Here is a 15315-nt window from a genome sequence, read left to right as displayed (position 1 = left end):
TGTATTTATCATCATTAGTCATTTAGGTCAACATTGGATCATTCAGAGATCCTCACTGAACTTCTGGAGAGTTTGCTGCACTGAAAGTAAAGGGGCTGAATAATTTTGCACGCCCAATTTTTCAGTTTTTGATTTGTTAAAAAAGTTTGTAATATCCAATAAATGTCATTCCACTTCATGATTGTGTTCCACTTGTTGTTGATTCTTCACAAAAAAATACAGTTTTATATCTTTGTTTGAAGCCTGAAATGTGGCAAAAGTTCGCAAAGTTCAAGGGGGCCGAATACTTTCGCAAGGCACTGTATACATACAGGCACGCTCACCTGAGATGAGCTACTGTATGTGTGAGTGAATAACCACCAATCTTACACACACACCCTCACCATGTACTGTATGTGTGTGAGTGCTTTATGATAGTTATGAACCCCCCAAAACACCACCTCTCTCCCCCAGATGACTTCCAGACGTCTCAGCTGCTGGCTCTGATCCTGGAGCTGCTGACGTTCTGCGTGGAGCACCACACCTACCACATCAAGAACTACATCATCAACAAGGATGTCTTACGCCGTGTCCTGGTGCTCACCGCCTCGCAGCACGCCTTCCTGGCCCTTTGTGAGTCCCCTATATATATATACCGTAAAGGCAGGGGTTAAAGTTCACTGTTCAGGGATGCAAACTAGTCACCTTTAGGTGAAATTCGCCGTTTTGATTCCAAAATAGGTGACCTTCGCGATTCGTGTAGATCCGATCAGAAAAGGTTGGGAGGGGGGGCTTTGGATCACTACTGGCTGTAAGGGGACGAGTGATGTGCGTTCGGAGCAATACTGTCTGTATCCAAGACTCAGCCAATTGTTCACATAACAACAGAATGCAGCGCAGCACCTCGACTGAAGAGAGAAGAGACAACAAACTTACTAGTTACAGCATCAGCGCCGTCCCCTAAACGATAACGAAGAGGTAACGTTAGGTGAGCAGCCTGACCACGGAGACGGGGGTGATGAAGGTAACGTTAGGTGAGCAGCCTGACCACGGAGACGGGGGTGATGAAGGTAACGTTAGGTGAGCAGCCTGACTACGGAGACGGGGGTGATGAAGGTAGCAGCCTGACCACGGAGACAGGGGTGATGAAGATCACTTCATGAACTGTATCCTAAAAAAACAGCTGGCATTTGGAAAGTTTGAGGTGAGGGGAGAAAGTGTGGTGGAACAAGTATTGTTAGCATTGTTAAGTATCTTGCTAGCTGGATCTCCGTTAGCTGGCCAGAGAAATGTTGAGCAACATTAGACAACTCATCTGATCAAATAATTGAGCTTATGCTGTGAAAATTTGCTTGCTAATAGTCAGACAGCTAACGTTAGTAACCTAACCAATTCGCTATAGTATTTACTGGGATACAACTCCTTGTTATAACGCGTTAGTGCTTTCTGGACCCTGGCAATCAGTGTGAAATGTTCACGAGCTAACTAACTACTATCTGTGAAATGATTTTTTTTCCCCTCTAAAGTATGTGGTTCATTTTCAGAATGGGAGAATTAGGTGAAAATGAGGTGTTGCTTGATAAACAAGTAGATTCAGGGTTAAAGTGTAGCTGGAGCTGGGCCTGGCTTAAACTGGATGCCACTATAGAGGTGAAAGGAACACCACACTTCCCTCTTTCCCACTTTTGCTTTCACATTGTAGAACAGATGTCCACAGGCAGAAAGTGTACAATGTACTAATGTGTAGCCCAAAGATAATGCTTTTGTTGTTTTGAACTTGACAGTAACACGTGTGAATGAGGGGGATTATCATTTTTTTAAACTCGGTGAATGTTATTTTTGCACACAGCCTTGTGCACTTGATCAATGTTTACAATAGCGGCCACTATAATACAGCAACAATAGAATGCCTGTTTCATTCTATTTCTACTTTAAGATGTTTTTTCCCCAAGTGCAATATTTATGTGTGTGGTCATAAGCGTTCTATTATGAAGGCTGTCATGGTAACAAGCATTCTATTGGATTCATGCTGTCATGGTAACAAGCATTCTATTATAAAGGCTGTCATGGTAACAAGTATTCTATTGTAAAGGCCATCATGGCTAACTGCAATATTAGAGTATTGTTTTGTTCTCAAGACTTACAGTAAAGTCCAGGTAACAAATACCATTAGATTGCTTTCTTTACATGTTTTAGCTGTGAGTCAGGTTCACATGAACCACTTTTTATTTTACACACAGAGACTGATCATGTAGATCATATTCTTTGTTGTTTAATTAGTTCAAATCTGCATTTCCTCCTAGCAGGGATTTTATTTGCATGTTTCAGTGTAACAAAAAAAAAGTGTCACCATTTTGGGCCCTCAGCAGTTTGCATCCCTGACACAGAACCCAAACCGGCTGTGCACGTTCACCATCGTGCATAAATGTATTTTGTCCCCCCACACCAAACGAGATCACGACACACAGGTTAAAATATCAAAACTCTGAACCAATTATTTTATTTTGGGGACAGGTCGATAAGCATTAAACATTTATGGCAATTTAGCTAGCTAGCTTGCACTTGCGAGCTAATTTGTCATTTTTAGCTTGCTTGCTGTTGCTAGCTAATTTGTCCTGAGATATAAACATTGAGATGGTATTTTACCTGAAGTGCACAAGGTCCTCTACTCTGCCAATTAATCCACACATAAAACGGTCAACCGAATCGTTTCTAGTTTACATATTTCTCCTCCTTCTAGGCTTTTTCTTCTTTTGACTTTATATTGCGATTGGAAACTTTCATAAATTAGGTGCATTACCGCCACTGACCTCGTTCATCTTTCAGTCACCCACGTGGGTATAACCAATGAGGAGATGGCACGTGGGTACTTGCTTCTATAAACCATTGAGGAGATGGGAGAGACGGGACTTGCAGCGGGATCTGCGTCACAAATAGAACTGACTTCTATTTCAGCCCTTGGCAACGCAGACACTTGTTGCCACGCGAGCAGTGTGGGTGCAATAATTGAGTAACATTTTGCAACGCTCGCGCGCGTGGTGTAGTCAGCCTGTAACTCTTATTACGACGGGTTTCCCTCATATGGATTCTGGATTATTTCTTTCTTATCAGGTCAGTGTAGATCTGAAATAAAAATGTATATCTTGGGGGGGGGGGGGGCTTGTTTGGCCTAAAACATACCCATGTCTGTTCTAAGAAATATACATTTATCTGGGAATATATCTCAAATATTTTACTTTCTCTTACACCGTGCGCTGAACTGACATGCACGATTGTTTGCGGACGCTCCGATGTTCAGAAGAAGGGAATTAACAGGTCTATAATGCACATCACTGTGGCAGCGGCGTGTAGCCTACGGTAGCTGCTGGCGAAGTCATTCTCTTAGTCTCTTTGGGTTTCACTCTGCTTTGGACAGACAGGGATGGATGCTATATTGTCACACAGTGCTGACATTTCCTCTCATCCTCCACCCTCTCTCTCCTCTTCCTCCACCACCCTCTCTCTCCTCTTCCTCCACCACCCTCTCTCCTCCTCCTCTTCCTCCACCACCCTCTTCCTCCACCACCCTCTCCTCCTCTTCCTCCACCACCCTCTCTCCTCCTCCTCCTCCACACCCTCTCTCTCCTCCTCCTCCTCCACCCTCTCTCTCTCCTCCTCCACCCCCTCTCTCCTCCTCCACCCACTCTCTCCTCCTCCTCCACCCTCTCTCTCCTCCTCCACCCTCTCTCTCCTCCTCCACCCTCTCTCTCTCTCCTCCTCCTCCACCCTCTCTCTCTCTCCTCCTCCACCCTCTCTCTCTCCTCCTCCACCCTCTCTCTCTCCTCCTCCCTCTCTCTCTCTCCTCCTCCCTCTCTCTCTCTCCTCCTCCCTCTCTCTCTCTCCTCCTCCCTCTCTCTCCTCCTCCTCCATCCTCTCTCTCTCCTCCTCCTCCACCCCCTCTCTCTCCCTCCTCCACCCCCTCTCTCTCCTCCTCCTCCACCACCCCTCTCTCCTCCTCCTCCACCCCCTCTCTCTCCTCCTCCTCCACCCCCTCTCTCTCCTCCTCCTCCACCCCCTCTCTCTCCTCCTCCTCCACCCCCCTCTCTCTCCTCCTCCTCCACCCTCTCTCTCCTCCTCCTCCACCCTCTCTCTCTCCCTCCTCCTCCACCCTCTCTCCTCCTCCTCCACCCTCTCTCTCCCCTCCACCCTCTCTCTCCTCCTCCTCCACCCTCTCTCTCTCCTCCTCCTCCACCCTCTCTCTCCTCCTCCTCCACCCTCTCTCTCTCCTCCTCCTCCACCCTCTCTCTCTCTCCTCCTCCTCCACCCTCTCTCTCCTCCTCCTCCACCCTCTCTCTCCTCCTCCACCCTCTCTCTCTCTCCTCCTCCTCCTCCACCCTCTCTCTCTCCCCCCCTCCACCCTCTCTCTCTCTCCTCCACCCTCTCTCTCCTCCTCCTCCCTCTCTCTCTCTCCTCCTCCTCCTCCCTCTCTCTCTCTCCTCCTCCTCCTCTCTCTCTCTCTCCTCCTCCTCCCTCTCTCTCTCTCCTCCTCCTCCCTCTCTCTCCTCCTCCTCCACCCTCTCTCTCCTCCTCCTCCACCCTCTCTCTCCTCCTCTTCCACCCTCTCTCTCCTCCACCCTCTCTCTCCTCCTCCACCCTCTCTCCCCTCCTCCACCCTCTCTCCCCTCCTCCACCCTCTCTCTCCTCCTCCACCCTCTCTCTCCTCCTCCACCCTCTCTCTCCTCCTCCACCCTCTTTCCTCCTCCACCCTCTCTCTCTCTCCTCCTCCTCTACCCTCTCTCTCTCCCCTACTCCTCTACCCTCTCTCTCTCCTACTCCTCCACCCTCTCTCTCTCCTACTCCTCCACCCTCTCTCTCCTCCTACTCCTCCACCCTCTCTCTCTCTCCTACTCCTCCACCCTCTCTCTCTCTCCTACTCCTCCACCCTCTCTCTCTCTCCTACTCCTCCACCCTCTCTCTCCCTACTCCTCCACCCTCTCTCTCTCTCCCTCCACCCTCTCTCTCTCTCTCCCTCCACCCTCTCTCTCTCTCTCCTCCTCCACCCTCTCTCTCTCTCTCCTCCACCCTCTCTCTCTCTCCTCCTCCACCCCCTCTCTCTCCTCCTCCTCCACCCCCTCTCTCTCTCCTCCTCCTCCACCCCCTCTCTCTCTCCTCCTCCTCCACCCTCTCTCTCTCTCCTACTCCTCCACCCTCTCTCTCTCTTCTACTCCTCCACCCTCTCTCTCTCTCCTACTCCTCCACCCTCTCTCTCTCTCCTACTCCTCCACCCTCTCTCTCTCCTACTCCTCCACCCTCTCTCTCTCTCTACTCCTCCACCCTCTCTCTCTCTCCTACTCCTCCACCCTCTCTCTCTCTCCTACTCCTCCACCCTCTCTCTCTCTCCTACTCCTCCACCCTCTCTCTCTCCTACTCCTCCACCCTCTCTCCTCCTCCTCCTCCTACACCACCCTCTCTCTCTCTCCTCCTCCTCCTACACCGCCCTCTCTCTCCTCCAGGCGCGCTGCGCTTCATGCGGCGGATCATTGGTCTGAAGGACGAGTTTTACAACCGCTACATCATAAGGAACTTCCTGTTTGAACCCGTGGTCAAGGCCTTCCTCAACAACGGAGCACGCTACAACCTCATGAACTCAGCCATCATAGAGATGTTTGAGTATGTCCGCGTGGTGAGTATTTTTCCGCTTCCTGTGTCTGGTAATTTTGTGATTTAAGTTTTTTTGTAATTTTCAAATATATACACTGAAATAAAGTAATTAGGCCCTTATTTTTGGATTTCACATGACTGGGAATACAGATATGCATCTGTTGATCACAGATACCTTTTAAAACAAGTAAAAGAGGTGTGTGGATCAGAAAACCAGTCAGTATCTGGTGTGACCACCATTAGACTCATTCAGCACGACACAACTCCTTCACATAGAGTTTATCAGGCTGTTTGATTGTGGCCTGTGGAATGTTGTCCTACTCCTCTTCAATGGCTGTGTGAAGTTACTGGATATTGGCGGGAACTGGAACACTGTCGATCCAGAGCATCCCAAACATGCTGAATGGGTGACATGTCTGGTGAGTATGCAGGCCATGGAAGAACAGGGACATTTTCAGCTTCCAGAGATTTAGTACAGATCCTTGCGACATGAGGCCGTGCATTATCAAGCTGAAACATGAGGTGATGCTGGTGGATGAATGGAACAACAATGGGCCTCCAGGATTTTGTCACGGTATCTCTGTGCATTCAAATTGCCATCGATAAAATGCAATTGCCATCGATGGCAATTTGAATGCACAGAGATACCACCGATAAAATTGCAATTCATTGTTTGTCGATTATGCCAGTCCAAACTGAAACCCCACTGCCACCGTGGGGCACTCAAGAACCTGGTGAGGACGACGAGCATGTAGATGAGCTTCCCAGAGGGAGTTTCTGACAGTTTGTGCAAAAAACAATTCAGTTGCGCAAACCCACAGTTTCCTGGGCTATCCGTGTGGCCGGTCTCAGACGATACCGCAGGTGAAGATGCCGGGTGTGGTCTTGGGCTGGTGTGGTTACACGTGGTCAGGAGGCTTATGATAGATAAATTAACATTTAATTCTCTGGTAACAGCTCTCGTGGACATTCCTGCAGTCAGCATGCCAATTGCACGCTCCATCCAAACTTGAGACATCTGTGACATTGTGTTGTGTGACAACCTCACATTTTAGTGGCCTTTTATTTCCTCCAGCACAAGGCGCACCTGTTTAATGATCCTGCTGTTTAATCATCTTCTTGATATGCCAGGTGGATGGATTATCTTGGCAAAGGAGAAATGCTCACCGACAGGGATGTAAACAGATTTGTGCACAAAATGTTATCTATATACAGTACCAGTCAGAAGTTGGGACACACTTAATCATTCTAGGTTTTATTTATTTACATTTTTAAACTATTTTCTACATTGTAGATTCATTGTGAAGACATCAAAACGATGAAGTAACATACATGGAATCATGTATTAGCCAAAGAAGTGTTTATATTTGAGATTCTTCAAAGTAGCCTTGATGACAGCTTTGCACACTTGGCATTCTCTCAACCAGCTTCATGAGGTATTCAGTCACCTGGAATGTATTTCAATTAACAGGTCTGCCTTGTTAAAAGTTAATTTGTGGAATTTCTTTCCTTAATGCATTTCAGCCAGTCCGCTGTGTTGTGACAAGGTAGGGGTGGTATATAGAAGACAGCCCTATTTGGTAAAAGACCAAGTCCATATTATGGCAATAACAGCTCAAATAAGCAAAGAGAAATGACGGTCCATCATTCCTTTAAGACATGAAGGTCAGTCAAATGAGAATTTCAATAACTTTCAAAGTTTCTTCAAGTGGTCGCAAAAATCAAGCGCTATGATGAAAATGGCTCTCATGAGGACCCCCACAGGAAAGGAAGAACCAGAGTTACCTCTGCTGCAGAGGATAAGTTCATTAAAGTTAACTGCACTCCAGATTGTAGTCTGAATGAATGCTTCGCAGAGTTCAAGTAACAGAGACATTTCAACATAAACTGTTCAGAGGAGACTGTGTGAATCAGGCCTTCATGGTCGAATTGCTGCAAATAAACCATTACTAAAGGACACCAATAAGAACAAGAGACTTGCTAGTCCAAGAAACACGAGCAATGGACAGTAGACCGGTGAAAATCTGTCCTTTGGTCTGATGAGTCCAAATTTGAGATTTTTGGTTCCAACCGCCGTGTCTTGTGAGACACAGAGTAGGTGAACGGGTGTTCTCCGCATGTGTAGTTTTCACCCTGAAGCATGGAGGAGGAGGTGTGATGGTGTGGGATTTCACTGGCACCCGCCAATCCTAGATTTGTCCATCGGACTGCCAGGTGGTTAAGCGTGATTCATCACTCCAGAGGACGCGTCTCCTCTGCTCCAGAGCCCAATGTTGTTTGAGCTGTACACCACTCCAGCCCCAACGCTTGGCATTGCACTTGGTGATCTTAGGCTTGTGTGCGGTTGCTCGGCCAAGAAAACAACCTATTTAATGAAGCTCCAGACGAACAGTTCTTGTGCTGTTGTTGCTTCCAGAGGCAGTTTGGAACTGGTAGTGAATGTTACGACCGAGGACAGAATTTCTACGCTCTACGCGTTCAGCACTCGTTGGTCCTGTTCTGTGGGCTTGTGTGGCCTACCACTTCGCGGCTGAGCAGATGTTGCCCCTAGACGTTTCCACTTCATAATAACAGCACTTACAGTTGACCGGGACAGCTCTTGCAGGGCAGAAATTTGATGAACTGTGAGTTGTTGGAAAGGTGGCATCCTATGACGGTGCCACGTTGAAAGTCAGTAAGGTCATTCTACTGCCAATGTTTGTTTATGGAGATTTCATGGCTGTGTGCTCGATTTTTATACAGCAGTCAGCAACAGGTGTTGCTGGAAATAGCCCAATCCACAAATTTCATTAGAGTCCACGTACTAATGTGCACATGTATACATGACACAGGACATTGTATTAAACAAGACTGGTACGTTCTCCCTCTTCCAATCCCTCCCTGCCTCCCTCCCCCCTTCCTCCTCTCCCTTCCTCCCTCTCTCTCTTTCTCCCTTTATACTCTCCCGTTCCCCCCAGGAGGATGTGAAGTCCCTGACGGCCCACATAGTGGAGAACTACTGGAAGGCTCTGGAGGACGTGAACTATGTGCAGACCTTTAAAGGACTGAAGCTGCGCTACGAACAGCAGAGGGAGAGGCAAGACAACCCCAAACTGGACAGGTAATATATTGACAACCCCAAACTGGACAGGTAATATATTGACAACCCCAAACTGGACGGGTAATATATTGACAACCCCAAACTGGACGGGTAATATTGTTTTTGTGTGTGTGTTTGTCATGTGTCAATTGTTTTTACTATGTGGTGCAAAAGGATTTCCCCCTCTGGGATAGTAAAGACTACTGTAATATGGAGGGAGGGGGATGGATGGATGGAAGGTGGGTGGATGAATGATTGGATGGATGGTGGGTGGATGAATGGATGGATGGAAGGAAGGTGGGTGGATGAATGATTGAATGGATGGATGGATGGTGGGTGGATGAATGATTGAATGGATAGATGGATGGATTGAAGGTGGGTGGATGAATGATTGAATGGATGGATGGGTGGAAGGTGGGTGGATGAATGATTGGATGGATGGGTGGAAGGTGGGTGGATGAATGATTGAATGGATGGATGGAAGGTGGGTGGGTGGATGAATGATTGGATGGATGGATGGATGGAAAATTGGCATCATGCATATTTTGCTAATGACCATACAAGAAAAGAGTAAAGGAGAGCACTGTACAATGCAGAGAACTTAACAAATGTGGAATTTGTGATAAGTGCATGGGGGGCCGCTATATTTATGCCCCTCCACTATTGACTTTACCAATAGTTTTAAAATGTTTACAGTTTGGAATCTGCCGGTTCTTTATTGATTGCTATTCATTATGTATCTGTAAATAAGCTCTACAGTCATGGTCAGGTTTAACCGTGGGTCGTCTCCCCTCACACAGCATGAGGTCGATCCTGAGGAACCACAGGTTTCGCCGGGACGCGCGGACATTGGATGACGACGAGGAGATGTGGTTCAACGCGGACGAGGACGAGCTGGAGGACGGCGAGGCGGTGGTGCCCCCCTCGGACAACAAGACCACCAAGAGTAGCGGCGGCGCCGGCGAGAACGAAGACCTCATGGACCCCATCAGCAAGTTCATGGAGAGGAAGAAACGTAAGTCGCAGGGAAAGAATGCATGAATTCCTGGCAAAACATGTATTTGACCCAGGCCAGTTATGTGAAATACATTGTATAGTTACACATGGATTAGCTTGGGATTTGTACTTTTGGGATTATTCAATTGGTTAACTAAATGTAAGCGCAGCTCATTCATTCGAAAGTATTTGACACACTCTATGTACTGAGAAGAAAGTTGTGTCTTTAAAAATGGTCAAACTGACTTTCTACAACTGTCTATCTTGGTCTCTCCACCCCACAGTGAAAGACTCAGACGAGAAGGAAGTTCTGGGCAAGTCCAGTAGTCTGTCGGGCCGCCAAAGCCCCAGCTTCAAGCTGTCCTTCTCCGGCTCCACGACCAAGACCAGCTTGTCCAGCCCGCCTCCCTCCGCCTCGTTGCACCCCGGCTCGCCAGGCTCTCCAGGATCACCAGGATCAGGGGCCAAGGGCTCGCCCCCGACAGCAGTCACCACAAAGGTGGGTAGTAGTACCTAACCCACGGGGACCTGAATTGTGTTCATTAAGGCCCGTAAGAACAGAAAACATTTTAAATGTTTTCCCGATGGAAAATGAAAATGTCTTATTGGACAAGTCCAGGTAACCCTGCCAGTTTGTCAGTTGTCTTTGTTCTGTGTCTAGTAATGGGGTGATTTTGTTTTTGGGCTGGGGGGGGGTGTTTTAGTAGTTTAGGTCTTACAGAAGACGGGGATAGTTTACCCATAATAGAAAATTGACATTTGTTTCCTTACCTTGAACGCAGTCTGGAGAAGGACAGACTGCAATCCACTCTTTGGGTTTGTTTACAGAGCCACTACCAACAACCGCTGACTTTTACCAGTAGTCAATTTACCCCAAATTAGCAGGTGCAGTGTATGCTAGCTTTGCACAGTCTGATGCCGGAGTCTTGCTGCTGTTATAGGTGGCCATTTTGAGTAATGCCCACATTGTACAAAATATTATTTGTGTGGTGTTGGGGGCTCATTAACATATTTGCCAGCATTCTATGTTAGTGGTTGTTGCGTCCTGCATGTAGATTGGTTACTCCAAAGATATGTGGCCTGTAATATGCAATGGTAATAAACGTAATTGTTCCAATAGGGAATAAGTCCTCTGGATGGGAATCAGATATCAGTCTGTGGTCCCCAAGAAAGTAGCTTGCGGTCCAGATGTGGCCCCCGGGCCTTGTGTTGAGTAGAGTTAGTAGGTAAAGACTATAGTGGAGTTATTTAGTTTTCCTGCAAATCAGAGGAGCAGATCTGAATAGATAAATTATCTATCCCCCTTCTCTCGCTTTCTCTCTCTCTCTCTCCAACTCTCGCTTTCTCTCTCTCCAACTCTCGCTTTCTCTCTCTCTCTCTCCAACTCTCGCTTTCTCTCTCTCTCTCTCCAACTCTCGCTTTCTCTCTCTCCAACTCTCGCTTTCTCTCTCTCCAACTCTCGCTTTCTCTCTCTCCAACTCTCGCTTTCTCTCTCTCCAACTCTCGCTTTCTCTCTCTCCAACTCTCGCTTTCTCTCTCTCCAACTCTCGCTTTCTCTCTCTCCAACTCTCGCTTTCTCTCTCTCTCTCCAACTCTCGCTTTCTCTCTCTCTCTCCAACTCTCGCTTTCTCTCTCTCTCTCCAACTCTCGCTTTCTCTCTCTCTCTCCAACTCTCGCTTTCTCTCTCTCTCAACTCTCGCTTTCTCTCTCTCTCCAACTCTCGCTTTCTCTCTCTCTCTCCAACTCTCGCTTTCTCTCTCTCTCTCTCCAACTCTCGCTTTCTCTCTCTCTCTCTCCAACTCTCGCTTTCTCTCTCTCTCTCCAACTCTCGCTTTCTCTCTCTCTCTCCAACTCTCGCTTTCTCTCTCTCTCTCCATCTCTCGCTTTCTCTCTCCATCTCTCGCTTTCTCTCTCCATCTCTCGCTTTTTCTCTCTCTCTCGCTTTCTCTCTCTCTCTCTCTCTCCATCTCTCGCTCTCTCTCCATCTCTCGCTTTCTCTCTCTCTCTCTCTCTCGCTTTCTCTCTCTCGCTTTCTCTCTCTCGCTTTCTCTCGCTTTCTCTCTCTCTCTCTCCATCTCTCGCTTTCTCTCTCTCTCCATCTCTCGCTTTCTCTCTCTCTCTCTCCATCTCTCGCTTTCTCTCTCTCTCTCTCTCTCTCCATCTCTCGCTTTTTCTCTCTCTCTCCATCTCTCGCTTTTTCTCTCTCTCTCCATCTCTCGCTTTTTCTCTCTCTCTCCATCTCTCGCTTTCTCTCTCTCTCTCCAACTCTCGCTTTCTCTCTCTCTCTCCATCTCTCGCTTTTTCTCTCTCCATCTCTCGCTTTCTCTCTCTCTCCATCTCTCGCTTTCTCTCTCTCTCCATCTCTCGCTTTCTCTCTCTCTCTCCATCTCTCGCTTTCTCTCTCATCTCTCGCTTTCTCTCTCTCTCTCTCCATCTCTCTCCATCTCTCTCTCTCCATCTCTCGCTTTCTCTCTCCCTCTCTCTCCATCTCTCGCTTTCTTTCTCCCTCTCTCTCCATCTCTCGCTTTCTCTCTCTCTCTCTCCATCTCGCGCTTTCTCTCTCTCTCTCCATCTCGCGCTTTCTCTCTCTCTCTCCATCTCGCGCTTTCTCTCTCTCTCTCCATCTCGCGCTTTCTCTCTCTCTCTCCATCTCGCGCTTTCTCTCTCTCTCCATCTCTCGCTTTCTCTCTCCATCTCTCGCTTTCTCTCTCTCCATCTCTCGCTTTCTCTCTCTCTCTCCATCTCTCGCTTTCTCTCTCTCTCCATCTCGCTTTCTCTCTCTCTCCATCTCTCGCTTTCTCTCTCTCTCTCCATCTCTCGCTTTCTCTCTCCATCTCTCTCTCCATCTCTCTCTCTCCATCTCGCTTTCTCTCCTCTCTCTCCATCTCTCGCTTTCTCGCTTTCTCTCTCCCTCTCTCCATCTCTCGCTTTCTCTCTCTCTCTCTCCATCTCTCGCTCTCTCTCCTCCATCTCTCGCTTTCTCTCTCTCTCTCTCCATCTCTCGCTTTCTCTCTCTCTCTCTATCTCTCGCTTTCTCTCTCCCTCTCTCTCCATCTCTCGCTTTCTCTCTCTCTCTCCATCTCTCGCTTTCTCTCTCTCTCTCCATCTCTCGCTTTCTCTCTCTCTCTCTCCATCTCTCGCTTTCTCTCTCTCTCTCCATCTCTCGCTTTCTCTCTCTCTCTCCATCTCTCGCTTTCTCTCTCTCTCTCTCCATCTCTCGCTTTCTCTCTCGCTCTCTCCATCTCTCGCTTTCTCTCTCTCTCTCGCTTTCTCTCGCTTTCTCTCTCTCCATCTCTCGCTTTCTCTCTCTCTCCAACTCTTGCTTTCTCTCTCTCTCTCTCGCTTTCTCTCGCTTTCTCTCGCTTTCTCTCTCTTTCTCTCGCTTTCTCTCTCTCTCCAACTCTTGCTTTCTCTCGCTTTCTTTCTCTCTCTCTCCAACTCTCGCTTTCTTTCTCTCTCTCTCCAACTCTCGCTTTCTCTCTCTCTCTCTCCAACTCTCGCTTTCTCTCTCTCTCTCTCCAACTCTCGCTTTCTCTCTCTCTCTCCAACTCTCGCTTTCTCTCTCTCGCTTTCTCTCTCTCTCCAACTCTCGCTTTCTCACCCCCTTCTATCACTTTCTCCCTCTCTCAGGGAGGTCTGGTGGGGCTGGTGGACTACCCCGACGACGACGAGGAAGACGAAGAGGACGTGAGCGGCGAGAGTAAAGAGGAGACTCCTCCCCTGTCCAAGAAGTCCAAGCTGAGCTCCTAAAAATAATAATAATAATAAAATAAAATAAACCGTTAATGTTGTTGTTCTCTCTCGCTCCGAGCGCCAGACTATTTCCCACCGATCCCACGATAGGCACAGAAACTAACAAAAACTGTTAAAACCATGAATGACTTCACCCCCTTGGTTTTTTTAATGGGGGCTCTTGTTGAGGAGCGGACTATGAATGGAAACGCGTCTCCTCGGACTAATCCCAATATACAAGTGCCAATCGGGAGGCCGCGGAGCTAGGAGCGAACGCAGCGAACGAATGGACGAGAGAGGAAGGCGTGGAGAAATGACCATCTCCTATATTACCGTCAGATAAAAGGGGCGGACTGACGATAAATAATTAAACAAAGCTAAAATACCGGAAAAATAGACACATTTATCCACACACACACTCGCATACAAACTAAAACCCCAAAGAGCTTGCTGGCTCAGACCATGACCCCCTGCCCCACCCCCAACCCCCCACTCAGGGAAGGACATCGCAACGACCCCCAAAATGGGGCCGGCCAATCCAGACGCAGAACCACCACTCACCCCCTACGCTGACTCCTCCTTCACCCAGCTCCTTTTTTTCTGTCTCTCCTCCCTCCGCTACATTTCCCCCCTTTTTCTCTCTCCGTTTTTTTGTTGTTTTTACGTTGTTTTTTTAAAGAAGTTAGTTTCTAGGACCAGACGGGAGACGGCAGACACCGGCGCGGCGAAAATGCTGTCTGTTTTTCGTTTTGATGATGTCATTGTCGTCGCTCAGAGGGAAGTTCTTCCTCTTGATTTGAAAAAAGACAGAGGTTTCTTATTTTGTCTTTTTACTCTCTTTTTGTCTCTGTCTCTCTCTCGCTCTCTCTCCCCCTCTCCTGTTTTTGTAAACAACCCAGCCTTTACATGTTCAGGACATTTTCAGTCGCACTTGAACAGGTTTTTAAAGACCTCAGTAGGTTGATCTAGTTTGACCCTTTTTTGCCCTTTGAAACTGCAGATTTTTTGGGAAAAAGAATTTGTAATCCCGTCTTGATTAAAGATTGAGTGGAATTGTAGATGTGATCAATTTTGTCATATCTTCGCTTCTTTTTTGTTTTCTTTTACATAAGTGTATACTTAGTAGTTCAGAAATATTTGGGACCATTAAAAATTATCTTTGCTGTATGATGTCCTACTACCTTTTGTGATGGCGACTCGCAAGACTGAATTGTGTTATCTCTGCACTCCTATGTTGCTGGAGCCTGGTCCCAGATCTGTTTGTGCCGTCTTGCCAACTCCTATAGTGGTTTGACAATGACCATAGGAGTTGGCAAAGCAAACAGCTGGGACCAGGCTCATGTTTAAATGTTCTCTAGCTGCTTTTCACCTGACACCTCAAACATTTTGGGGGGGGATTTGATTTTTCATTTCTTTATTTAACTAGGCAAGTCAGTTAACAAATTCTTAGTTACAATGCCGGCCTACCAAAAGGCAAAAGGCCTCCTGTGGGGATGGGGGCTGGGATTAAAAATACTAAATTAATCAAATATAATTATAGGACCCAAACTGATGTTGAAAAGTCTAGTGGAATATTGTTTTTATTGTGAATGGGAACTTTTTATACTTTAAACCTATTTCTAACAATTTTGTAATAGTTTGAAGCTGACCTCGTCAATGATCAGTTCTAAATATTGACATGGGTAAACCTCAGTCAGTGCACACATTCAACATCTCCTCCAGGTGGTGCCCTCGCATCACAAGACCTGCCAGTCCGTTTGGAAAAGTTATACTGGGGGTCTTTGGGAGGTGGAAGGTTGTTCTTTCTGGTCTTAGCTACTCATTATGTGTTGAAGTTCAATCTGGGTCTTTGTTGAAGTCCTTTGTTGGTCTTTGTTGAAGTCCTTTGT

General features: G+C 47.4%; 1 protein-coding gene across 3 annotated transcripts in view; it reads left to right on the top strand.

Moving 5' to 3' along the window:
• The window catches only part of LOC135506186 (serine/threonine-protein phosphatase 4 regulatory subunit 3), a 29070-nt gene extending 14477 nt beyond the window's left edge, over positions 1-14593 (top strand). For 2 of the 3 annotated variants that reach the window (XM_064925673.1, XM_064925670.1), the window contains exons 10-15: positions 454-612; positions 5472-5641; positions 8577-8719; positions 9499-9713; positions 9979-10193; positions 13325-14593. In XM_064925673.1, coding sequence (XP_064781745.1) covers positions 454-612; positions 5472-5641; positions 8577-8719; positions 9499-9713; positions 9979-10193; positions 13325-13444 — 1022 coding nt within the window. In that variant the 3' untranslated portion in view covers positions 13445-14593. The remainder of the gene's footprint in view (positions 1-453; positions 613-5471; positions 5642-8576; positions 8720-9498; positions 9714-9978; positions 10194-13324) is intronic. The other variant, XM_064925671.1, reaches the window with a different exon arrangement.
• Positions 14594-15315: the final 722 nt, after the last annotated feature.

Source organism: Oncorhynchus masou, chromosome 19 (assembly GCF_036934945.1).
Source record: "Oncorhynchus masou masou isolate Uvic2021 chromosome 19, UVic_Omas_1.1, whole genome shotgun sequence".
NCBI classification, from domain to species: domain Eukaryota; kingdom Metazoa; phylum Chordata; class Actinopteri; order Salmoniformes; family Salmonidae; genus Oncorhynchus; species Oncorhynchus masou.
The sequence above is the reverse complement of the archived record's forward strand: the minus strand, read 5'-3'. Positions and strand labels throughout refer to the sequence as shown.